At 45.8% G+C, this 26,387-nt stretch overlaps 1 protein-coding gene across 1 annotated transcript in view; it reads right to left on the bottom strand.

Annotated features, from left to right (window-relative positions):
• ITGA10 (integrin subunit alpha 10) overlaps positions 1-22,142 on the bottom strand; it is an 80,755-nt gene extending 58,613 nt beyond the window's left edge. Inside the window, exons 1-2 of the mRNA XM_077326671.1 lie at positions 21,940-22,142; positions 5,727-5,838 (exon numbers count right to left, since the gene is read on the bottom strand). Coding sequence (XP_077182786.1) covers positions 5,727-5,838; positions 21,940-22,006 — 179 coding nt within the window. The 5' untranslated portion in view covers positions 22,007-22,142. The remainder of the gene's footprint in view (positions 1-5,726; positions 5,839-21,939) is intronic.
• Positions 22,143-26,387: the final 4,245 nt, after the last annotated feature.

Here is a 26,387-nt window from a genome sequence, read left to right as displayed (position 1 = left end):
TTAAGATAAAGAAAGAGAAATTGAACCAGGAATGGACTGGGGCGCTATGGGTTTACTTTATTTTTCATTCCTCACATTTCTATCCAAGGAGCTCAAGTTTGTAGAAGTTGTCCCATTTTATCCTCCGAGAGGATCTGCTTTGGAATTCTTTTGGTTGGTGCGAACTGACTCTAGGCTTTCCACATTTCGGCTTTCCTTGCCTTGTTTCCCAAGCTGAAATCCGCCATATTCTTTCTGCATCCGAGTGGCATGGAGGAAGCCTCCCAAGATGCTTTGCTCCCTTCCACTTTCCCTGACCCCAATTTTTTTTTTTTTTGCAAAATAGGGCCTGCTTGCACCTTTCTTTGACTGATGAAATCACTGTAAGCAAAACAAGAGGTAAGTCAGAGGGCAATTTGGGTCTGTGCCTGGAAAGGCAGATTTAATCCATAGAATCATAGAATCATAGAGTTGGAAGGGGCCATACAGGCCATCTAGTCCAACACCCTGCTCTATGCAGGATCAGCCCTAAGCATCCTAAAGCATCCAAGAAAAGTGTGTATCCAGCCTTTGCTTGAAGACTTCCAGTGAGGGGGAGCTCACCACCTCCTTAAGCAGCCTATTCCACTGCTGAACTACTCTGACTGTGAAAATTTTTTTCCTGATATCTAGCCTATATCGTTGTACTTGTAGTTTAAACCCATTACAGCATGTCCTCTCCTCTGCAGCCAAAATCCAGAAATGGTGTAGTAGTTAGAAGCAGCAGACTCTAATCTGGAGAACTGGATTTGAGTCCCCACTCCTCCTCCGCATGCTGCCAGCTGGGTGGCCTCAGGCTAGTCACAGCTCTCTCAGCAGATTGTAAGTCACCTGGAGACTCCTTCAGATAGTAACATACTGGCTACAAAAAGGGTTCTCTTCTTAAGCAAAGAGTGTTTGGAGGCTAAATAAAAATATATTCTAGGCTCTTATCACCTTGTGTATCACCAGTGTGGTGTAGTGGTGAAGAGCAGCGGCTGCTAATCTGTCAAAGCCAGGTCTGATTCCCCATTCCTCCCCATGCAGCCAGCTGGGTGCCCTTGGTCCAGTCACAGTCCTGATAGTGATGTTTTGAATGAGCAGTCCTGTCAGAGCTCTCTCAGCCCCATTTCCCCCACTGAGTGTCTGTTGTGGGGAGAGGACGGGATATTCCTTCAGGCAGTGAAAAGCAGGGTATGGAAACCAATTCTTCTTCTTCTATAAAGACTATATCTTTCAAACTGTAGAACGTGTTCCGGTGACTGTGCTGGCCAGTTTGTTGAAGAGGGGTGGATGAGAAGAATCCTGAGCTTGGGTGGTCCTGAAAAGCAGGACTTTACTCACCACAAAGTGTTGCCCGCAAGAACCAGCTGAGGAACTAGAGGCTCTATTTCCTGTTCCCTGCTATGTTTATGTGCTTGATACATCAATTTTGTTGCACTGTTCTGTGTGGTGGTAGAAGTTCCCCTAAGTATTTTGAACCACCAAATACCATATATATCTAAGGCCTGGCTGAGTATCTCTCCTTTTTAGAAGTCAAATATTCTAGGGGGACTTTAAGGAAGTTTTTAGGGCCAAAAGGCTCTGCCCTCACAATTCTGGGGTGATGGAGTCCCTTGAACATGTATTCTTTCGGTGTCCTGTTTTCACATCAGCAAGTCCCAGGTTTATCCTCCCTCTACTTAGGGATTCTCCCAGCTGTACAGAAGACGTAAAACTCCCTCCTATGGAGCGGAAATGCCCTCATTGGCACACAAGATGCCCAATATTGTGCTCATGTATATGGCATTTGTGGAAGACAGTTAAAATTATACAAACAGTGACATAAAGGAGCCTTATTAGCAAATTAAGGCCCTGCCCCCAACCTGGTGGAATGAGCTCCTGGAAGACCTAAGGGCTCTGGTGGAGCTATCAAGGACCGCAGCACCTGCAAGACAGCTCTTCCATTGAATGTGGAAGAATCATAGAATCATAGAGTTGGAAGGGGCCATAGAGGCCATCTAGTCCAACCCCCTGCTCAACGTAGGATCAGCCCAAAGCATCCTAAAGCAGACCATAGCCCAATTATACATCATTAGGACCATGTTATTGGTCCCGGTTAGGATTAGCTGAGTTGGGTTGGAGAGTTATTGTTGAGTTAGATTAACATCTTATAAGTCAGGGTGTCTTTCTTTGGTTGCGGCCAACATTTCTAAATGTTTTAATTGTTTTAAAGGGTTTTATGCATTATCTTATCCCCGACGAATCCCCGATGGATATATCTTATCCCCGACGAATATACAGTAGAGGTGACAAATAGATTTAAGGAATTAGATCTGATAGACAGAGTGCCTGAAGAACTATGGACGGAGGTTGTACAAGAGGTAGCAACATTGTACAAGAGGTAGCAACTAAAACCATCCCAAAGAAAAAGAAATGCGAGAAATCAAAATGGCTGCCCGAGGAAGCTTTACAAATAGCTAGGGAGAGAAGGGAAGTGAAAGACAAGGGAGAAAGAGAAGCTGAATGCAGAATTCCAGAGAAAAGCTAGAAGAATGCCTTCTTAAATGAACAGCGCAAACAAATAGAAGAAAACAATAGAATGGGGAGGTCCAGAGATCTTTTCAAGAAAATTGGAGATATGAAGAGAACGTTTCATGCAAAGATGGGTATGATAAGGGACCAAAATGGTAGGGACCTCACAGGAGCAGAAGAGATTTTAAAAAGGTGGCAAAATTATACAGAAGAACTATACAAGAGCGAGCTTAACATCCCTGATAGCCACGATGGGGTAGTTACTGACCTGGAGCCAGACATCCTGGAATGTGAAGTCAAATGGGCCTTAGGAAGTCTGAGCAACAATAAAGCTAGTGGTGGTGACAGCATTCCAGTTGAACTATTCAAAATCTTAAAAGACAATGCAGTAAAAGTGCTACACTCAATATGCCAGCAAATTTGGAAAACTCAACAATGGCCACAGGATTGGAAAAGGTCAGTTTACATTCCAATCCCAAAGAAGGGCAATGCCAAAGAATGTTCAAACTACCGCACCATTGCATTCATTTCTCATGCTAGCAAAGTTATGCTCAAAATCCTACAAGCTAGGCTCCAGCAATATGTGGACTGACAACTTCCAGAAGTACGGGCAGGATTTCGAAGAGGCAGAGGAACTAGAGATCAAATTGCCAACATACGCTGGATCATGGAGAAAGCTAGGGAGTTCCAGAAGAACTACTTCTGCTTCATTGACTATGCTAAAGCCTTTGATTGTGTGGAGCACAAGAAATTGTGGCAAGTTCTTAAAGAGATGGGAATATCAGAGCATCTTATTTGTCTCTTGAGAAACCTATATGCAGGTCAAGAAGCAACAGTGAGAACCGAGCATGGAATCACTGACTGGTTCAAAATTGAGAAAGGAGTTCGGCAAGGCTGTATACTGTCGCCTTGACTTTTTAATTTGTATCCGGAGTACATCATGAGAAAGGCGGGATTAGAGGAATCACAAATTGGGATCAAGATTGCAGGGAGAAATATCAACAACCTCAGATATCCAGATGATACCACTATAATGGCAGAAAGTGAAGAGGAACTAAAGAGCCTGTTGATGCGGATGAAGGAGGAGAGTGCAAAAGTTGGCTTGAAACTCAATATCAAGAAAACAAAGACCATCTTTATTTGTGTTCATTCTGTTTCTAGAGAATGCTTGTATTTTTCCATATGGCCAAAGTGCTGTATCAAATACTGTACGGCAGCAAGGCTGAGGGAAAGACATTTTTTCACTTCAATCTATGTCTTGCAAGTTCTGTTTCTAAATTAACCCCATAGAACCAACACAGAAAGAAGTTAGACCAGCAACCAGAAGAAGTTAGATAAGCAATCACTTCTCTTTCCTCCTGCAGTCTGTTTGCCTGCTCATAATTGTCCTCTTCCAAACCATTTTCCAACTTGTAAGGCACCTGATGTGCATGTTACAATTTTGAATTTTATTTTTTTTTAAACACCTGAAAGAAAAAAACAATCAAGTAGCTCTTCTCCCCTCTGGACAGTATGTTGACAGTTGCTCACAAATCCAAAATTGCTTTTCTGTACAAAAATACCACAAATCCAGCTTGGCTCTCAAGTATCACCAGGCACCCACATATGCAATGGGAAAATGGAATATAAATCTGGACGCAATTGATAGGTTGTCACTCTGCCCTATCTTCTCCTTCCCTTACAGTAGATCCCAGGCCCTTGATTTAGTATGGAGCTGGGTGACTGGAAGAGGGGTGGAAGATGTCTAGAAAGGCTCTGGCAGAAAACTCAGAGGGAATTTGTGTGCTGTAGAGTTCACTGAAATGCCCACAAGGCAGTCATAGTGATGGCAGCAAAGAAATCTCATTTCTCATCTCCGCAGTCATTGCATCCGCTAGGGCACAACCAGCTCAGTTGTTTATGGGATGGTGACGTTTGCTAACTTCTGAGTCCTTCAGTTCTCAGAAGCCGATAATTAATTCTGACTCTTCTGCCAAGTTTCTTTTGCTAATAAAATCACTGCAATATGTTCTGATTTGCATGCCCCCTGTAATATAGCACAGGCATCATCTGCTCCAGTGCATCATCTGCTCCAGTTAGGGATCATTTTAACTCAGCGTTCAAGTTGCAGCTGAATGATGGCGACCCCCATGGGGTTTGCAAGGCAAGAGCCATTCAGAAAGGGACAGCAGGGTTTTTGCTGCCCCTGCTGTCCCTTGGTGTTCCCAAGGCCAACCCTGCTTAGCTCCCAAGATTGGATGAGTTTGGGCTAGTCTGGGCTCTAGGTCAGGGCTTTGAGTCACCTGCCATAATGGATAAGGATCCGGAGATCTGTAAAGGCCACCACATGTACTATGGATCCTTGTTCTAATTAGTTGCTTAAATATGGTAAGGATCACATCAGTGATATCTGTAAACCACTCCTGCGGAGCGGTAGTAATAAAATGCTAAGGGCAATATGGGAGGAGAAAGGGCGGGCCCTGTCCGGGATAAAAACTCAGAGGGCTCAATCAGGAGCCGCAAAGTGGCGGCTCCTGATTAGGCCGTCTGAGTGTCAATCCAGGGCCAAGCGGGCCGGCTGGGTAGTCACCGCTCAGAGGAAGAAGCCTTCCCCGATGGTAAGTCCGCCGGCCCGCTTCCCCTCGCCCTCGGGAGAGGAGCAGGGATGCAGCGTCAAAGACACAACGTCCCTGTTCCTTTCCCGCCCTGGGTCCCTTTACACTGCGGAGGGGAGAAGGCCCCTGGTCGCGGGAGAGTGGGCGGGGGCCTTCTCCCGGCCCTGGGAACAGCCTCGCCGTGTCTCATATGCGGCGAGGCTGCTCCTGGGGCCGGGAGAAGGCCCCAGGTTGCAGCCGGGTGGGCGGGTGGCCACCTCCCTTCTCCTGGCCCCAGGAACAGCGGGCTTAAATTCTAGTCTATCATAAATCAACTGCTGACTCATGGTGTTTTTCCTCATTTCCGGCCAAGAATCATCCAGCCTATAATATGCTCTTTCTGAGCAATGTGAGTAAGAAAATGGCTGTCAAACAACTCCAGGTCTTTAGGAATGACTCGTCTGCTTTAGACCCAGGTCAGTTTGGTTTCGGTCCAGGCTGTGGGATGGAGAAGGTGCTGGTGGCACTATGTGTCCCCCTGTTATGTTATATGTAAACTGCCCTGAGCCATATGGAAGGGCGGTATGGAAATACAAGCAAATAAATAAAAGCTTTCAAACCTGGTTTTTCAATGGTACTTACCATTTCTGCCCTCCAGCTGTGTGCTGCAGGACTTTGTATCCGAACTGGGCTTCCCTGGGGCCACGGAAAATCTGAGGTCTTTTCACATCGATGTTAAATGGGGTACCAAATCCTGGAAAGATGGACAAAGAGCAATGAGAAGCCAGCTGACTACATACTGAAGGAAAATGAGGCCATATAGCAGCTATAAAAGCCAATATTTTACAATGGTTAGAGTGTTAGATTAGGAGTTTGGAGGTCTGTGTTCAAATCTCCAACCATTTGCTGACTAATTAATACAGCTATGGCACACAACCTGATTAAAGAGTAGATAAAGGTTTATCTAGAAACTAACATATTTGATAGGAAAGAGGAGAGACAGAGATCATTTCTGCATGGAGGTGAACAACGGGCGCCTCCTCCACATGATAGTAAACCACGCATTTGTACGCTTCCTGAGGGGAGACACCTCTCGTGTTGTCCCACCATCTTGTCATGGCTTTTCCCTTCCTGATAAGGCTGCAGCGAAGACAGAAGTGTGGACAACCTGCAGCTTCCCCGCCACCGCTCCTTGTGTTGTCAATCAATGTGCGCCACCAATCCCTTCACAGCGAGTGTTTTGGGGACTCAAATTCTGTCCCCCCTGAGTCCTGAAATTAATTTTTAGAAATACCCTTTCGTGTTGCTATGGAGACATGCTACAACAGTAAAACAGTTTTTTTTAAAAAATCACATTTCCGTGTTGCTACAGGATCACACCACAACAATAAAACATTTCCTTAGATCTTTTTTTTTGGATTCTCTGTGTAATTGTCTCTTTTTATGTTCAGAGAGATTTCTGATAGGGTGGCCACGGTAATTGGCCACGGTAATTGGACCCTGATGATTGTGTGTTCACAATCATCAGGGCCCAGTTGTGCGTGGGACAGACCAGAACGAATGGGATGAAATTAATTCAAAGAAAATTCCATCTAAACATCCGGAAGAAGTTCCTGACAGTTAGAGCGGTTTCTCAGTGGAACAGGCTTCCTCGGGAGGTGGTAGATTCTCCATCTTTGGAAATTTTAAACAGAGGCTAGATAGCCATCTGACGGAGAGGCTGATTCTGTGAATGTTCAAGGGGGTGGCAGGTGACAGTGGATGAGCGATAGGGTTGTGAGTGCCCTTCATAGTGCAGGGGGTTGGACTAGATGACCCATGAGGTCTCTTCCAACTCTATTATTCTATTATTCTATGATTCTATAAAGATTTACAACAAAGAGTATGGACACTAAGCTAATGGGAGGGCTGATTCATCACATGCCCCCCCTTTCCCCATTCATACCCCACCGCCAGAAAACACAAACAGGAATATGTTTTAAATTGGGTTCCTGCCCAATCCCAATATCACAGTGCATGCTGAAGAGAATATTTTATTTGAACTGAGGGCACACTGCTTTGCAGTCCTGTAGCAATGCAGACCACAGCATTAAAAAAAAATTGATCTGAAAATGGAGAGGGGAGGGTGGGTGCAAGGGCGGGCAAAATACTGCAGAGATTGTTGTGCATCTTTCCTTCCAGACAGGCTTGCCCCTGTTTGTGTCTCATTGTGCCCCACAACAAGAAAGGGGGAAGTGGATTCTACCACTTTCCCTCATCACGCTGCAAAAAGGATAAACGCCACCCACTGGAGAGCTACAGGTTGCTGCCAATGTCATGTGGAAGCAGTATTAAGACCCACAAACAATGAGATGCTGGGCAGAGGCAAATTTCTTGTGCGGAAATGGCCAGAGATAGGTTCCTAACAACATATCCTATCTGCCTAACCATCTGAAAATCCAGTCTGCAGTTCTCCAGTTTACGTGTCAGAATTTGAATCCTTTCTGCTATGCAGGGTTGTATGGCTGTATTCAGTTAAAGTCTTCAAGGGAGAAAGATTTCCTCCAATTTTTTTTGACAGTTTTTCTCTATTGGAGGGAGACTTGGTAGAAGGATGCAACTCAGGAACAGCAGAAAAAAATGAAAGCTTTAACGGGGGGAGGGGCGATAATATATAAAGTGCAGTGCATCATTGTCCCTGCTATGACATACTCCCTGCTGGCCTGGGCTCCCACAGCAAGCCCCGCCACACTTCCCAAAGAGTCCATGTGTTTCATGTTACCAGAAGTTCCACCTCTGCTGAGCCAGTGTGCCTTGGAGGGAGGCAGGCAAAAGGAAGAGCCAGGAGCAAACATGGGCTGTTTTTTGAAGCTGAGCTGGCTGGTTTCCTGGCCTTGTGTAAACACTGTATTCTCATCTGGTGGACTCAAACCACCTTCCCTGTTCCATGGATTGACCACCTTATATGAGATTATGAGGCAGGGCTATGGTTTAATTCCTAAAATAAAATAAAATAATAGAGTTGCCAACTATAGACTAGGAAATTCCTGAAGATTCAGGGATGAAGCCGGGGAAGGACACATTTCAGTGAAGAACTCAGAATAAAGCCTGCCATTCTTCCAGGGGAACTGATCTCTCCAGTCTGGAAATTATTGGTAATTCCAGAATTCAAGGCCCAGCCTGGAGGTTGGGAACCTTATAAAGCTCTGCTCCTTAATCCCAGATAGTCTGCAATGATTCAGTGGCAAAGGGAATATACTCTGTGCGGCAGAATATATTTTTTCCTTATTCTTATGCCCTGGGGCTGAACAGTTAGTGATACACAGGAAGGCAAACAGTGCAATCGAGCCAAGTGTATTAATGGAACAACATGATCCAGCCAGAATTATTATTTATTAATGTAAAATAGAGCCTCTTGTGGCACAGTGGTAAGGTAGCAATGCAGTCTGAAAGTTCTGCCCATGAGGCTGGGAGTTCAATCCCAGCAGCCGGCTCAAGGTTGACTCATCCTTCCATCCTTCTGAGGTCGGTAAAATGAGTACCCAGCTTGCTTGCTGGGGGGGTAAATGGTAATGACTGGGGAAGGGAATGGCAAACCACCCCGTATTGAGTCTGCCATGAAAATGCTAGAGGGCGACACCCCAAGGGTCAGACATGACCCGGTGCTTGCACAGGGGATACTTTTACCGTTACTTTACCTAATGTAAAATATTGTTATGCTACCTCTTCAAAGTTATTCTTGAAGCACTTTTGAAGTCCCAGGAAAGTTAATCTGGTAATTATGGCTGGAATTCAACGCATACTTCATTGAGAGTAATCCTTATTGGATGTAATGGGATTTATTGAGAAAACATTCATAGGGTGCAATGCTAAAATCAGTTTTTTTGAGAGTAAGCCCCATTGAATACAACCGGGCTTACTTCTGAGTCATTCTGCTTAGGATCGCTCCAAGAGGAGCAACACCTTGGCCTGTTTAATCTCTCTCCCATTAAAACCCATGGGTATTCTGTGTGCTTAAACTTGGCTAAATCGTGCCCATAATGGCTATCAAATAGAGATACAGCAAATCCAAAACTGGAGGGAAACTGATTTTTCAGAATGCAAGATGCCAGACGCATCCATGTTTGTGCCTGAAGAAATAAAATAAAACTGTGCCAATGAATTCCAGATCTATTTGTGCATGATGTGATTAAGAACATAAGAACTGCACGGCTGGATTTCATCTAGTGCTTCATCCTGTTTTCATTAATGGCCAGCCAAATGTGCCTGGAAAGATCATAAGTTGGCCATGATGACAGTAGCTCTTCCCCTGCCATTTGTTTACAGCTTCTGGTAGATTGTCTCTGACTGCGCAGGGTTCCAATTAGCAATCCAGACTAATAGGCATTGGCAGAGTTTCAGTATGCAAAGAGGGGCTCAACACCCAGCTGCTTAAAAGAAAAAAATAGTTTTGTGAAGAAGACAAACAACTCCGTAAAAAATCGCCGAGGGTCGGAAACGCCTGAATGGATGACGTCATCATCAAAGAAAGAGGAGAGAGTTCTAGCTAACTGTCCAACTGCTGTTCTGCATTCATTCTGTCTGTTAGTTCTAGAGGCAAGCAGGGAGGAAGTGAGCTCAAAGGAGCCAGAAGTCTCCAGTTAAGCCAATCAGGACACAGGAGGAGACTATTTGAGATATATCAGGAAGTTCCCAATCTAACTATGCTAATAATAAAATCAGATCACTGAGGGACAAACAACAAGGGAGAAGGCATTACCTTCATGCGTTATTTTAGGGCTTCCAAAAGGCAGCTGGCTGACCAACGCTGGAACTAGGATGCGGGGCTACGGAGACTGTTAGATCTCTGGATTCAAAGGAAGCCAGGACACTGGGTGTACAAATAGCTCTTCTATTGCGATCTCAGAAGGAATACAAGCTGCTAGTGAAACCAACAGCCAGACCCAGACCCCCCCCCCCCCGGTGAAAACCCCTCATTTATACCCAAGCAGACAAAAGGATCTTCCCGCCAGTGCATGCGATCAGTAGTTTAAAGTGATTGGATCTGACAGTCGGGATCCTCGCAGCGCATTGTTCAACTGCATGTCTGCTTGGATCCTGCCTTGGACCTTAGTAGATCCACCAACACTACAGGGACTATTTATCTGACCCATCCAGGCTGTTGTCATATCAACAGACAAAATGAGTAAGACTTCTAACATAAAACAGTGTTTTTTTGACTTACAGGTACCAGAAACCTGTCCTATATATTTGTGTGTGTGTGTGTGTGTGGGGGGGTCCTCGGCAAACTTATTATAAAGATGCTTCCTCAGGAGGTGGTGGGTTCTCTATCTTTGGAAATTTTTGAACAGAGGCTGGATAGCTGTCTGATGGAGAGGCTGATTCTGTGAAGGTTCAAGGGGGTGGCAGGTTAGAGTGGATGAGCAAGAGGGTTCTGAGTGTCCTGCATAGTGCAGGGGGTTGGACTAGATGACCCAGGAGGTCCCTTCCAACTCTATGATTCTATGTTGCCAAAATTAAAAGGGTTCCGTAACAATGAAAAACCAGTTCGCTAATAGTGCTGCAACTTGCCAGGGTTACAGAAATATGAAAAATGGTTTGCATTTCCATCCAGCATTTCATTTTGCAGAAAAAAACTGGGGACGTCAGAACCATCGTCAGTGTCTGAGAGGGTATTTTCCAAACTGAGATCATAGCCTGCCTACCTTCCCAGTGACAGCTCTGCATCTGGCAGCACACAAGAGGACAAGGCAAAGCCATTTCCTGGGCTGGCACGAGGATGTATAAGGAATGGGTGTAGCTATGCCCTGCACACAATAGGTCCTCTGTCTGCCTGTGGCCCGTATTCCAAAATGCAGGAGGGAAACAAACTGAGCATCGTGGAGGGGGCGTAAGTTGAAATTCATATCTCATGTATAAATAGTGGCTCCTGACTTAACACTAGATATGCCAGCATTCTAATGACCTTCAGCACAGGCTAGAAACCAGAAACCTGGCGCAGTTCATCTACAGGTAACAAGGAGAACGATCCAAATCACGGAGATTTTTCACTAGACAAAATAGACTCTTGCATATTTGAAGTTGGGTTTCTTAGTTGCCCAAAGTAATTGTTCCACATGGTTTGAAAATTATGCTCCAACATATGCTCTAGTACCCCCGGAGATCTCTTCTCCGTTAGCCGTACCCACGACCCATGTAATATGATATGGCGCTATAATAAAATTTCCTCTGGGAATGTTTAGAGTGCTTTTCCTTTAAACACCGCCTGAGCAATTGCCGACTTTCACCATGCATTTAAAATTTGGTTCAAGGTTTTGGTGTTAACCTTCAAAGCCCTAAATGGGGTGGGGCCCTTGTATCTTCAGGAGTGTCTCTTTCAGTATGCCCCCCCAAAGAGTGCTAAGATCTAGTGGCTAAAATTTGCTCATGTGGCCTGGTCCTAAAGAGGTGAAATTGGCCTCAAATATAGCTGTCAAGCTATTCTTTGAGATGACTGATAGGAATTTGGTCACATTTTGGAATCATTTATGGATTTTCAAACTTTGTGAAAACGAATTGCTTTGTATTTTCCAAATATTGGGTGGTCTATCTCAGAACCAATGGTTTAAGAACCAAGGAAGGATTCTTGTTTTCAACCATGACTAGGAAGCCTACAAGCAGGATGCAAAGGCTAAAAATATCCCCACTCCATTGTTTATTTCCCCCACAATAGGTATTTGGAGGTTCAATGCATCTAGGCATGGAGGCTCTGTTGTTAACTATCATGATTATTTATTTATTTATTTATTTATTTATTAGATTTTTAGCCCACCACTCTCCAGAGACTCATGGCGGGGTACAAGATAAAACCCCCATCAAACATGATAAAACCCCATCCCATAACAACAAAATGGATAAAACAAGACTGGCGGTATAGTGCCTCCCCCTATCCCTGTAGCTGTCCACCCCCCAGGGTGGAGTATGCTGAATGTTACTTTGTAGCCTGAGGACGGTCCCCTGTTGTTCCTGGCTCTGACCTCAACCAAAGACCTGGCAGAAGAGCTCCATGTTGCAGGCCCTGCAGAACTCTGATAGATCCATTAGGACCATCAGCTCTCCCAGGAGTTCATTCCGCCAGGTCGGGGCCAGGACCGAAAAGGGTCAAGGCCAGGCGTGCTTCTTTGGGGCCAGGGACTTTCAATAGATTAGCACCTGCAGACTGAAGACCCTGCAGGGGGCATAAGGAGACAAGCGGTCCCTCAGATAGGCAGGGCCCAAGCCATGAATAGCCTTAAAAGTTAACACCAAAACTTTGAACCTGATATGGGCCAGGACCGGCAACCACTGCAGCTGCCTCAGCACCAGCTGTCCTGGAGTTTCCTGGTCTAGGACAAGAGTAGGCTTGTGTTGAGCGAGTTACAAAAATTCACCCTAGAGGTGAGACGTGGGACATTTGCATCAAAGGCGTGATCGTCCCGGCGTGATCGGGACTCCTGGTCACTATACCATTGTATGGATCACCGCAGCTAGACACTCCGGGGAAAGAGTGCTAGTAGCCTCGCCTGGCAACAAAAAGATGCTAATAGGAAAATCTGCCAAGAATTTATCTAATGTTGTATAAGAACTTAAGAAGATGCATGCCAGATCAGACCAAAAGTCTCTTTAATCCCTGATCTCCAACAGCGACCAGCCAGACTGTTTTAGAAAGCCCACAGGCAAGGCATGAAGGCAACAGCTTTCAACATGACGTATTCCGAGGTGTCATTGAAGAAGAAGAAGAAGAAGAAGAAGAGTTGGTTCTTATATGCCGCTTTTCCCTACCCGAAGGAGGCTCAAAGTGGCTTACAGTTGCCTTCCCATTCCTCTCCCCACAACAGACACCCTGTGGGGTGGGTGAGGCTGAGAGAGCCCTGATGTTCCTGCTCGGTCAGAACAGCTTTATCAGTGCCGTGGCGAGCCCAAGGTCACCCAGCTGGTTGCATATGGGGGAGCGCAGAATCGAACCTGGCATGCCAGATTAGAAGTCCGCACTCCTAACCACTACACCAAACTGGCTCTTGAACATGGAAGTCCTATTAGGGCTAATTGTCACTGATAGACTTTTCCTCCTCCAAGGTCTAAGCACTTTACATCTATCTCACTCAAAGGTCACCATCGTACCCTGGGACAGAGAAGTCAACAAGTTAATTGACCTGTTGAAAACAGATTTTCATTGCTATTCACTCGTCCCTGGCAGACTAGGAAGTTCAGTACCCATTAACATAAATCTTTGAGGTTGTTTCTTCAGTGTGTGTTTTTTTTACTTCCCTCTTGTAAATCCCAAACATTTGGTAAAGATTCTCTCTGAAGCTGAAGGCGGCCTGCTTGATTGTTGTATAAAGCGCCAGTTTCCTTCAAGCTTCCCAGAGGTCTCACATGCTCAGTCAAAGCTGCTTATTTCCCCCACAGCGGGTGAACCGATTGCCAGAGTGAGCAGAGGAAAGCCGGCGAAAGAAGCTAAGACCACAAGTGTATTTTAGGAAGCGCCAATTAAAGAGGGCGAAGCAAAGGAAATGAGCCTTTGTCTCAAAATATTACAAAAATTCGTATGCCAGCAAGCCAAGAAGCCAGGCGACTGCCCGGTAGGGCAGGTGTGTGTGTATGGGATAAGAAACTGGTGCTGCACTGATCAACTTTATTTTTAAAAAGGTTTGATTTTGCTGTCTTTCATTGTAAAGCTCAGGCCGAACATTCCTCCCCACTCTGTTTTTCAAATTAGTGTGTGGAACAACACTAGCCATGCTGGTCTGCGATTGTAATAAATAGAATTGCCAGTTCTGAGCTGAGAAATAACTGGAGGGTTTTTTTTGGAGGGGAGGGGGACTTGTAGTGCAGGGATAGTCAACCTGTGGTCCTCCAGATGTTCATGGACTACAATTGTCATGAGCCCCTGCCGGCAGGGGATCATGGGAATTGTAGTCCATGAACATCTGGAGGACCACAGGTCGACTACCCCTGTTGTACAGGGTGGGTTTTAAGGGTGGGGAGGGTTGCCAGGTCCCTCATACCAGCTGGTGGTATGGGATGTGTGTGTGTGAACTTACAGCGCTGATCACGGTTTTCTACCAGCTGTGCGGAATGGCCCTGAAAATAAGCATGACATTCCTATGGCAGTGACATGAACACATCAGTTAGAGCGTGATGCTCAGGTTTGGGGGCGAAACTCTATGGTAGAATACCCTCCAGGTCACATAGTCACGTTGTGTTTGTGTTCAGGGTTCTTCCCTGTTTAGGGGGTAACCTGGCTAGCAGCGGAGAGGTGGGGTCCAAAAGAGGGGGAGCCCTGTCCTCATGGGTTGGGGAGGTCCAGCATCCTAACTTCAACAGGGTATAAGCCCACCTCTACAATAAACCCCTATACCACTTCAACCGTCATGGCAGTCTACAAGGAATCTTGGGAACTGGTATTTGGCAAGGCTGTTGAGAACTTGATCCCCAACGCCACTTGTGGGACAAGAAGGGACAGAACGGTGACTCTCGGAGCCAAACTAGCTGCATGGCAAGTAGGAAGCATTAAAAAAAAAACAATTCTGAACACTGGGGGCCCTCAATTCACCTTTAGGCCAAGGCATGTGTGTATATGAGAAGTTCACCCAGGAGTGGTTTAAGGGTTCATGGGGCCTGTAGCACCAGAGCCAATTTAAGGACCTGCAGGGCCCTAGCAGGGTACAGTTGTGATAGGAGCAGCCAAACTGCCAGTGGAGAAGCTCCCCACAAAGGAAAGGGGTGTCACTGTCAGTGGTCTTAACGAGGGAAATAGGGGGAAGAGAGGTGACAAGGCCATGATCCATGGGGGGAGGTGATAAGGCCATGATCCTTGGGGGGAGGCACTGTGCAGGTGCCTTGGAAATGTGGGGCCCATAGCACATGCAATGTATGTTATGTGAATAAACTGGCCCTGAATCCCCCTCATTCCATTTTTTGAATAAATTCGCTCCACACAGTTGCTTTACTGAGGGAAACAGATCCAGGCAACAAGCATGATTTCTGCAATGAGGCAAATAGCAACTTTGAGGGAAGCATTTAACATTGTGGGGAAAGGAATATATCTAGGTTGGCCAACTTGGTCAACGGAGGGACCAAGGTGGGTAGAGGTGCTAGATCCAGGTTGGGAAACTCCTGGAGATTTGGGGATGGAGTTTGGGGAGGACAGGGATCTCAATGCCACATAATCCGCCCTCCAAAGCATCTGTTTCTCCAAGGCAACTGATCTCTGTGGTCTAGAGATATAATTCTAGGGGACTCTATGTCCCTATCCAAGTACCTGGAGATCGCCTGCTATTACACTTGATTTCCAGGCAACCAAGACCCCTTGGCAAGGGGCGTGGAGTTAGAGCTGATGCCATTAAACCACATTGAAGTCCCTCCATTCCACAAAACCTACTCTTCCCAGACTCCAAATCTCCTTGAATTTTCCAGCCAACAGTTGTTAAAACTAACTTTGACCCTAAAACCAGTCGAAATAAAAAAACACACATTTTTTACCTTTTGTGATCCCACTTGCCCCTGCACCCACCCGCCCCTTCACATACACCCCTCTCCCATCCCATTCTACCTGCCTCCCTCCCTGCCTTCTTTCCTTCATCTCTTTTTCCATCTCCTTCCTGTCTCTCTGTCTCTCCCTCTCACTTGCTTCCTCTCTTACTTCCTTGATCCCTTCCTGTTCTTCTCCCTTCTATCCATCCCTGCAAAATCCACTTCGCCTCCTTTCTCCCTCCCACTCCTCCTCCCCTCTTCTACCTTCCTTCGCTACATTCTGCCTCCCCACGCACTAGCGCCCGCTGTATTTCCCTTCACAGTGGGCTTAATTTCCAGTCATAGAATAATAGAGTTGGAAGGGACCTCCTGGGTCATCTACCCCAACCCCCTGCACTATGCAGGACACTCACAACCCTCTCGCTCATCCACTGTAACCTGCCACCCCCTGGAACCTTCACAGAATCAGCCTCTCTATCAGATGGCCAAAGATGGAGAACCCACCACCTCCCAAGGAAGCCTGTTCCACTGAGAAAGTATTAAGTGTAAAACAGCAACAACCGCCACCCAGCTTCACGTATAGGCTAGTGGAGTCTGAAATTACGGAGAAAGAAGGAAACATCCTGGAGTCATAGTGGACGGCTCAGTGAAAGTGTCCACCCAGTGTTCTGCAGTGGAGAAAGAGGCAAACTATGTTAGAGATTTTTAGGAAAGGGACTGAAAATAAAACAGATGACGTTATATACGATATTATAACGCCCTCTTGATAGAGCTATGATGTGGCCTCATTTGGAATACTGTGTGCAGTTCTGGCCACGGTATTGCGACAGGAACACTGCAGAGCTGGAAAAGTACAGAAGGGGGTAAGATAAGGGGGTTGGAGCACCTTCCATATCAGGAAGAGCTGAAGAGTTTGGGACTTTTCAGTTCAGAAAAGAGACCAATAAGGGGGACATGGCAAAAGTTTATAAAATTATGCATGCAGTAGGGAGAGCTGACAAAGAGAAATTTTTCTCCCTCTCCCAAAATAGCAGAACTCAAGGGCATCCAGTGAAGTTCATGGGCAGGACATTCAGGATGAATAAAAGGAAACACTTCTTGATACTAGGGTGGAATTCGCTGCCAGAGGATGCAGTTATGACCACTGGTGTAGATGGCTTTAGAAGACACAAATTCATGGAAGATCGTCTATCTTATAGCCATGGTGACTACAGGGAACCTCCATATTCAGAGGCAGTCAACCTTTGGATCCCAGTGCCAGGAAGCAACATCAGAAGAAGGTGTCAGCCTTTATGCCCTGTTGTTGTCCGTCCCTGCAGAGGAACTGGCTGACCACTGTATGATTACAGGATGCTGGACTAGTTGGATCACTGGTCTGATCCAGCAGGGCTCTTTTGAGGAAAACAGTGGGGTAAATCTTTTGTTGTTTTCATTTGTGAATTGCGGAGCAGTGTGTACATAGTGGCAATAACAGAACAAAATCTGTCCTCACATGTAGGAGGGCTCAGCAAGCCAGCTTGTTAAATGATCACCACTGTTCAAGAACAGGGGTTTCCAGGCTGCCTCAGGGAGGTCTGGAATATCCATTTACAGAAACAAGCAAGTAACACACATACCCCCACAACTAGAAGCAATCCAGACTGAAAAAGGGGTAATGCCAACTGTAGCAGAGGAGTCAAGCGTGGGAGGCAGAATGGAAAAACATACTTAGCCTAAATTCAACATACAAAATGAGAGACTGGTACTGTAGTATTACACTACAGTTCAACAAGTCACTTTCCTGGGACTAAGCTCTATTGAATATCATGGCACCTACTTCTGAGTATACTTGCTTATGATAGCTATCATCCTGTTTTGTATGTTCAGATCCACACTCCTCCTATGTAACATGACAGGAAGGAAACAATGGTCCTGTATAGTGGGCCTTTGCAAGGTATTAGACTGGAGCTGGCTTGTAGGTAAAGTTTAGCAAAGCTTGTTTTTTTATACTCAGCTCTTGCAAAGCTTACTTTAATTGGTAATGTATCTGTTGTGTCTGTAGTCCTGTGGATCCCATCTGCCAGATCCAGTAAGTTTAAAACGAAACTGACCAATAGCACGCACTAGCGGGAAAATCCTTTGTTTACTTGTGTAAATAAATTGGGGTTTTTCATGTGTGTATATGTGTGCTGTTGATTCAGTTCAGCACTTCTGGTACCATGCTGGGGTAGTGATTTGAGCTCTTTATTAGGATCAGAAGAAACTTATTTCTTTGCTTGTTTGTTTGTTTATCCAGGGGTAGTCAAACTGCGGCCCTCCAGATGTCCATGGACTACAATTCCCATGAGCCCCTGCCAGCAAACGCTGGCCAGGGCTCATGGGAATTGTAGTCCATGGACATCTGGAGGGCCGCAGTTTGATTACCCCTGGTTTATTCAATTTATTATTGCCAGTCCCAAACCGGCTGGTTCATGGAGGGCTACAGGTTAAAAACTCACAATAAAATAATAACAATCCAACCCTTACAAAATCCTCAGCGGCAGCGAACCTATTCTAATCCCCCTGCCTCCCTCCCACTACCCATAGCTCGACAACCCCCCCCATACACACACACACCTCGAGTGCCTGAGGGGGTGGAAATGTGGTGAGGAGCCAGGCTTGATGTACCAGCTGTAATATGTGGAGGCCCATAGATCTTAAATTGCCCAGGTTTCAACTGAACACCTGGTGGAAAAGCTCCATCTTGCAGGCCCTGCGGAACTGAGGAAGCTCCTGCAGGGTCCTCAGCTCTTCCGGGAGCTCATTCCACCCGGTTGTGGCCAGGATCAAAAAGGCCCTGGCCTTGGTCGAGGCCAGTTGTGCTTCCCATGGGCCGGTAACAGCCCACACATTTGCACCTGCAGAACGAAGGGCCCTATCACACAAGGTGATAGGCGGTCCCTCAGGTATGTGGGGTTCAGATTATGAATGGCCTTAAAGGTCAATACCAAAACCTTAAACTTGATCCAGTACACGACTGGCAACCAGCTTTATTTATACCTGAATAAAGCTTTGTTCGTCTGAAAGATGATGCTGTACTTGAACTTTGTTTTGCCGCTTCAGGCCAACATTACCCACCTAAATTTGATTGATAATACTACTGGGCAGGCAAGTGACAACAAAAGAGAAAAGTGACTGGAATCAATGATCAGGTTCCAATTAGGTAGAGAGGAGGAGACCAGCCGGCTGAAGTTGGGCACTCAGGACATTCTGTCTCTATGCTGCTCCTTCCCCTAGATTCATTGTTAATCTCACCTAGCGGTGTTCTATTTGGGTGAACTCATTCAGACTTGGAGAGTGTACTTTGGAACCACAAAGTGCCAAGATGTTAAAGGTTTGTGTGTGTGTATGGGGGGTGGGGGAACTGGAAATGATAAAATGGTGAAAACAACAGTGCCACCTTGTCCGTAAGCCCCCTCCCAAACAGACTCGAGTAGATTCTGAGCAGAACTGCTTAAGACTACTCTTGCAGCTGAAGAAAGGAAAATGTCCAGCATCCGTATCAAGCATCCATTTTTCCCTTCCTGGTGCGTAAGCAGTCCAAGGAGGGCACTATGGAGCTGGTTAGCTAATTATTTCTTAGTGTCATGGCCCCCATCCACATTGTTCCCTCCTCACATGCCTACAGTCACTGCTTTGTGCAGCTAACAGCTCAAGGATATAGATTTATGCCCTTTCACGTCCATTAAAGCAGTGGTCCCCAACCTGCGGTCCGTGGCCCGGTGCCAGGCCGCGAAAGCCAGAGCGCCGGGCTGCGGTTCTGTCTCCCTGCCCCCCCGCAGTAAAAAACCTCCCGGGCCGCAAGCTTGCGGCCCGGGAAGCTTCTTACTGCGGGAGGGGGGAAGAGGGAATCAGGGCCACGCCGCGCATCGCGCATGCGTGGCCGGACCGCGCATGCGCACATGTGCACTGCGCGGCCAAAATCACGCATGTGCGGCACTTTCACGCATGCGTGAAAGTGCCGCACATGCGTGATTTTGGCCGTGCAGCGAGCATGTGCGCTTGCGTGGCCGGGCCGCACATGTGCGCTGAGCGGGTGCAGTCACGCATGCGCGCTGCGCGGGCGTGGCAGTCGCCTTGCCGGTCCCCAGCTGAAAAAAGGTTGGGGACCACTGCATTAAAGTCATCAAGGATAGCCACAAGCAACTCTGCTTAGGACAGCCTTGTGAATTCCATATCAGAATAGGTCCCTAGTATCACATCTAGCGTGGCTTCCAGGGATGAATCAGGACATGCCTTCTTTCAACCAGGTTTCCTGCACAACAAATTCTTTAGTTAACTGTAGTCTGGGGCTTCTTTCAGCCTCTGGGGGCAATGGCACCTCAGCAGAACTGACACATGGGCAAAATCATTTTCAAACGATTCGATGTAACTGAGAGCACAGCATGAGAATATTTTACATTAATAATAATAATTAATTTAACAATATTCACTTAGTTCTTAGCATACTCCATAGAGGAGCCTCTTGTGGCGCAAAGTGGAAAGCAGCTGACATGCTGTCTGAAGCTATGTCCATGAGGCTGGGAGTTCGATCCCAACCCGGCTCTAGGTTGATTCAGACTTCCATCCTTCCGAGGTTGGTAAAATCCATCCTTCCGAGGTTGGTACCCAGCTTGCTGCTGGGGGGTAAAACAATAATGACTGGGAAAGGGAATGGCAAGGCCACCCTGTATTGTGTCTGCCATGAAAATGCTAGAGGACGTCACCCCAGGGGTCAGACATGACCTGGTGCATGCACAGGGGATTCCTTTACCTTTACTCCAAAGAGCTGATTTAAATACTAAGTAGAAAGCCAGCATAGTGTAAGATTCAGTGCATCAGACTAGGGGATGGGAGTTCAAATCCCCACAGTCATGGATGTTTGCTGGGGCACCTACTTTACAAGGTTGTTGCGAGGGTAAGATGGTGAAGGGGAGAATTTTGTAAGCCACTTTGGAGATAAAAGTAAGGGCACTGTTTTTATCTGTGTTTTTTTAATTGTAAACTGCCGGGAGCCTGCTTGTGGGGGGGGGGGGAATATAGAAATTAATTAATTAATTAATTATTGAATTAATTAGGTGGCAAAACGGTTGGATCCTGTGCATCTGTTCTGCTAAGGGGTCTTTCCCTGATGCATGAGGCCTTTCAGAGGATTGTGTGTGTGGTCAAGTACAGACATTAGTTGGTTTTTATACCCCGCTTTTCACTGCCCAAAGGAGTCTAAAAGCCGCTTAAAATTACCTTTCCCTCCTCCACCCATAACAGACACCCTGTGAGGTAGGTGAGGCTGAGCAAGCTCTATCAGGACCGCTCAGTCAAAACAGCTCTAACAGGACTGTGACTAGCTCAAGGTTACCCAGCTGGCTGCATGTGGACGAGCGGGGAATCAAACCCGGCTCATCACATTAGGAGCCAACACTCTTAAACCTCACACCATGCTGGCCTACACCACCAGAACATTAGCAAATGGTTCTGCAGGATCCAACCCATTGTTCTTTAAGCAATTGGTATTTCGTTTCAGAGGGCTGAAAGAGGTGGAGACAACACAACACAATATGAAACTGTACCAAAACTTGTTTCCGCCTAGCACAGCTGCCAACTGAGAGATCTCAGGAAGGACAACTCTGAGCATTCTTAATTTAACCTTGCATTCACTGTACTTATAGCCTGCCTCTCTTGCTGGGACTCAATATCGGTTACAGAATTAGAAGGAACAATGGCTAATGAGAATCTATACAATGAGTGAAAAAAAACCCCAGCAACTAGACTATACAATTTTAAAAAATCAATCTAGTGCAAGCAAGACTATTCATATAGCACGGAGTTCATGCACACAGAAAGTATTTCATAGTGCTTTCAAAGGTCTAAAATACTTCACATGCTTTCATTGGTTTATCATCCTTCCTACAACCCTTCAAGGCAGGCCAGTAATATTGTCCCGGGGGGGGGGGGGGCGGGACTGAGGCAGAAAATGAGATGGAACAGCTTCTCATACTATACTATCCTAGTGGCTAGTGATATTTCCAGAGGGATAACTGAGTTAAGTCTATTGCAGAAAGAAACAACAAAAGTCTTGAGACACCTTAAATACTGCCAATTTTTTATTCTAGCACTGAGTTTTGTGAACTAGAGAGGCCATGCAAAATAAATAAATAAAAACCCTTATGCTAGACTAAAACCCTATCAAAGTGCCACAAGATTTCTGTTTGTTTGCTAATTATTTTTTAAGAATTTTCCTCTAGCAGGGAAAGTTTACGGGTCTCCCACCAAGATGTTCTTACGTCCAGCGTCAGCTTGGAGACCTGGCCCCTACTCCTTCTCCCTGGCCAAAAAAACCCTTTGGTTTCCCTCTTCTAAAAAATGATGGATTCTAAAGTAGCCTTACCTTTTAGTAGTAGTAGCAGCAGCAGCAGGAAGAGGCTGAGGCTGCAGAAGCAGCTGGATGTACCCATCGTGCCTGTTAGAATTTACTCCGAAGGGACGTCCCGAGAGAAGCAGTGCAAGGGATCTGCTGGGGCATGGCACATGCATCAGCAGCTGTACGTTGCTCCCAGCAGCAGCCTCAAAGGTTACACTGTCTTCTGCTGGTCTCTCTCACACCATGAAATGTTTCCCTCCTTCATCTCAGGGAAAAAAGTTTTGATTGGCTGCTAAAAATAAGCTTGAAGTTTGGCCTCCCCCCTTTTCCTCCTCCTCCTCCTCTCTTGTGTAGACGAAACTTGTAAAAAGACGCTGGAGTTCTATTAAAAATGCCAAAATAACAAAAAGAGGAAAGCAACCCAAATTCCAAAGAGAAAATTGCTCATGGAAGGAGGGGGAATTGTGGTGAGAAAAAGCATCGGGATGGGAGAGCAAGTCTTACCGATTGACATCAGGAAGTTTTAACCTTTGGCTTGTTAGGGGCTGGGGCTCCAGTATCTATTTCTGTAAAAAGGACATTGTGTCTCTGAACTTGCACAAAGTATTTTGTTCATCACTGAATAACCGCGGCTAAGTGAACCCTCTTCACTTGCTGGCACAGACCTGAATCTCAGCAATACTTCTTCACCTCTGTTTTATAGATAAACATCTTAATCAGTGGTTCCCAACCTTCCTAATGCCGCGACCCTTTAATACGGTTTCTCATGTTGTGGTGATCCCCAACCATGAAATTATGCAAGTGCTCTTTCACAGAAATTAAACCGAAACTGACCAATGGTATGAAGATCCATGGTTCATGATTGTATATAAATTGGTTTCTTTTCTGGGGTTTCTCAATTCAGTTCTGCCTCTTGTCCCACCATGTCTATCTCATGCCGCCACCTGGAGCACCTGGTGGGAGACTGTGCCTGGCAGCCAAGTGCAGGTGCCTGCAGGATGAGCAGCAACAGTGGTAGCTCCCCCCTGGCCAAGCTGCTCTCCCTGCCGCGACCCCCAAAAGGGTCCCGACCCCCAGGCTGAGAACCACTGATCTTAGTTAAGTACATGAATAATGCATTATTGTGAATGTTCCTCATAATGACCAAGTCTGCACAGTGACAGTCTTATTTGGCTTGCCTGTTGCCACTGCTGACACAACACGGTGGCAACACGGAGTTCACATTGGCCACCCATCCTCATGCCACATAATGTCACTACCTGTCATGTCAATATGACAGTTACTGATTTTAAAAGAACTGAAGGCATGGGGTATGTGGCCACTGCAAGGGACTCTGGTGTGGAGAATGGTGTAAATGTGGCAGAATTGGAAACATCTGGCCTTCCTGTCTAAACAGCACCCACTCCATCTGAGTTTTGTTGCATCCTTTCTTGAAAAGAGCCTCTTATGGCACAGAGTGGTAAGGCAGCAATATGCTGTCTGAAGCTGTCTGCCCATGAGGCTGGGAGTTTGATCCCAGCAGTCGGCTTAAGGTTGACTCAGCCTTCCATCCTTCCGAGGTCAGTAAAATGAGTACCCAGCTTGCTGGGGGGTAAACGGTCATGACTGGGGAAGGCACTGGCAAACCACCCCATATTGAATCTGCCATGAAAACACTAGAGGGCGTCACCCCAAGGGTCAGACATGACTCAGTGCTTGCACAGGGGATACCTTTCCCTTTACCTTTTTTCTTGAAAAGATTGTAGCAAAGTGGGTTTGGGAAAGGCTGTAGGAAAGACAGGGAAGATCTAGGAGTTGCGCAGAAGCACAGTTATTGGGGGTGCGCTTAAGTTGGCAATATGTTAAATATATGCAAAGGAGGACGAGGCACTGGGTGTTTAAAGAATAAATAGTTTTATTGAAAAGAGAAGTAAATTTGTAAAGAAAGAGAGGAGAGAGACAGTCTTAACAGTCTGACTAACTGTTGCAGGAGGGGATGCAGAGAGGAGGTGAGGAAATCTCCAATTGAGGCAATCAGGACCCAAGACAAGAGGAAAAATACTAGGAAGTTCGTAAGCTAAATATGCTATCTACACATCTCCTCTAATGCCCCCTTGTAGGATTTTCAGCAGATGGTATTAAATCATGCACATTTACAGATCTTGTCTATTCCAACAATTCGGATACTTTGTTGTAAATGAGATGACCCTAGAAGTCTCAGAAATTTCAGGCCATTAAAAAGGGCATTGCTTTCTGGTTGATGTTCCTTTATGGCAGGAATATGTAGTCTTTGGAATATCACAGAACTCTTCAACTGGCAAAAGAGTTCTGTGTAACCCCAAAGCCTGCATAATTCATATGTTTTCAAAGGTTAACTCCGTACTAGAGCACCTTTTCTGTTTTAAACTGCTAGTCCCGTCCCCCCCCCCCCCCCCCGACCCTGCCTTTTCTTTCACTTGTTAGCTGTGCTGTTGCTCTAGAACGGGAAATTCCTTTGTGGTAAGAAATTAAAAGGTTTGTGTGGAAAGTGAGTAGAGGCCTCATGCAACCCAAACCCTGAATTAGGGGTGCCTTGTCAGCGCAATAAAAAAATGGGAAAGGACTTCAACTGAGCCAATGTTTGCCACAGAGATCCAATCCAAGTAGGAGTTAAAATGTTTTGTTTGTTGAACTCAAGAGATATGTTCATAAGAAAAATCACCAGTCCTAGATGTTAAAAGGAGGGCCGGATGCACTGCAGGTGGGGATGAGCCTATACAGATAGGGTTGCCAGCTTTGGGTTGGGAAATACCTGGACATTTTGAGGGTGGAGCCTGAGAAAGGTAGGGGTTGGGGAGGAGAGACTTCAGTGGGATATAATGCTGTAGAATCCATCTTCCAGAGTGGGTATTTTTTCCAGGTGCACTGATCTCTGTTGTCTGGAGATCTGTTGTAATCTCAGGAGATTCCTGCCACCACCTGGGGGCTGGCTACACAGATTGCTAGAATATGGCATATTTAGAAAGGAACTTCCTAGTGTTTTCAGATTATTTCCTTGTGTCCTGATGGGCTCATTTGGAAGATTCCTGTTCCTTTGAGCACATTTCCTCTCCACATTCTCTTTGATATGCTCCAGATAGGCCTGTGTAAGAAAGCATCTGCAATTGTCCTTTTTTATTTCTGGTTCACTATAAGCAATGCAGGTCAAGTAAAGCATATGGCTACCCATAATGCTTTGTGTGGTGGAAATAGGTCAACAGGCAGTCTCTATGTGAAGTCAAGATCCTCAGTCTGAGACCTGCTGGCTGTCACAGGAGTAATCGTTTGTACAGAAGCGCTGGGTAGGACGTTTGTCCCCACCTAAGCATAACTGGAACAAAGGAGTAGAACTGCACCTGGACCAGTGGCAGATCTAATTAACTATTGTGTATTGTTTGACCTTAATGTCTCTTCCTGGTAAAAATCAATTTTCTTGTAGCTTCCTTCTGTCTTTAATAGCTGGCATATCAAAATCCTATTGACAGAAGGCCCTCCACACCTGGACTCCCCCTCTCAACCAGAATGCAAATAAAGTCACAAATCTGAAGGTACAAATTTGCTATAAAAAAAGAGCAGAGACAAGCATTCTCCATTCTCATGTTTGGTTCTATCTTATGCAAAATTCAGCTTGCTGGACAGGTTGCTTCTTCTGGAACCCTCTGGCACATAGAATGGTAACTATAATTTTCATATGACCTAATTCTCCCTATTTTGCACCCAATCATCTCTTTATTTTCTCTGTATGGGTGATATAGATTAAACTGCATGTATGTTGTTAAGGACCATTTTTACCTGTTTTCAATAAAGTTACTTTAAATTAATTTTTAGAACTGCCTCTGTCTAAGATTTCTTGCCAGATACTCTCTTTGTATACATAGGTGGAGTGTCTCACTTGTCACTGCCTCTCACATTGCTCATTAATCTCCTAGAATTGCTAATCCCCACCCTTACCATAAATTCAAGAGACAGGCCTGTTTCCGGTAACACCTAAACAACAGTTAGTCAGTTAGGAGTCTATCTCGCTCTCCTCTCTTCTTTACGAAGCTGCCTCTCTTCTCAGTAAAACTATTTATTCTTTAAGTAGCCAGTGCCTCGCACTTCTTTGCATATTTAAACTCTGCCAACACAGATGTTTGCTCTAACTTTGCTATTGACATTTGGTACACATGAACACTAGACGCTGACATAGAGGGTCAAAGTGCTACCAGTCTGAATGCTCATCAGTTCAGCTACAGATATTGATAATTGAATTTGGAACCCTGTGCAGGGGCTTGCCACAATTGAACTAAAGAACAGTTACTTTTAGCAACATGCTAGCCTGAAATACTATGAAACTTAGTAGATGACCTAGGTCCAAATTCCCTTTTCCAGGTCTACTTCATAGGGTTGTTGTAGAGGAGGGGTGAATCTTATATACCATCCCAAGTTCTGTGCTGAAACAGTGGGACTGAATGGTCTGTTCACCACTATCCTACCCC

The sequence above is a fragment of the Paroedura picta genome, chromosome 1 (genome assembly GCF_049243985.1).
Source record: "Paroedura picta isolate Pp20150507F chromosome 1, Ppicta_v3.0, whole genome shotgun sequence".
NCBI classification, from domain to species: Eukaryota; Metazoa; Chordata; class Lepidosauria; order Squamata; family Gekkonidae; genus Paroedura; species Paroedura picta.
This window is presented reverse-complemented; position numbering and strand designations above follow the sequence as displayed.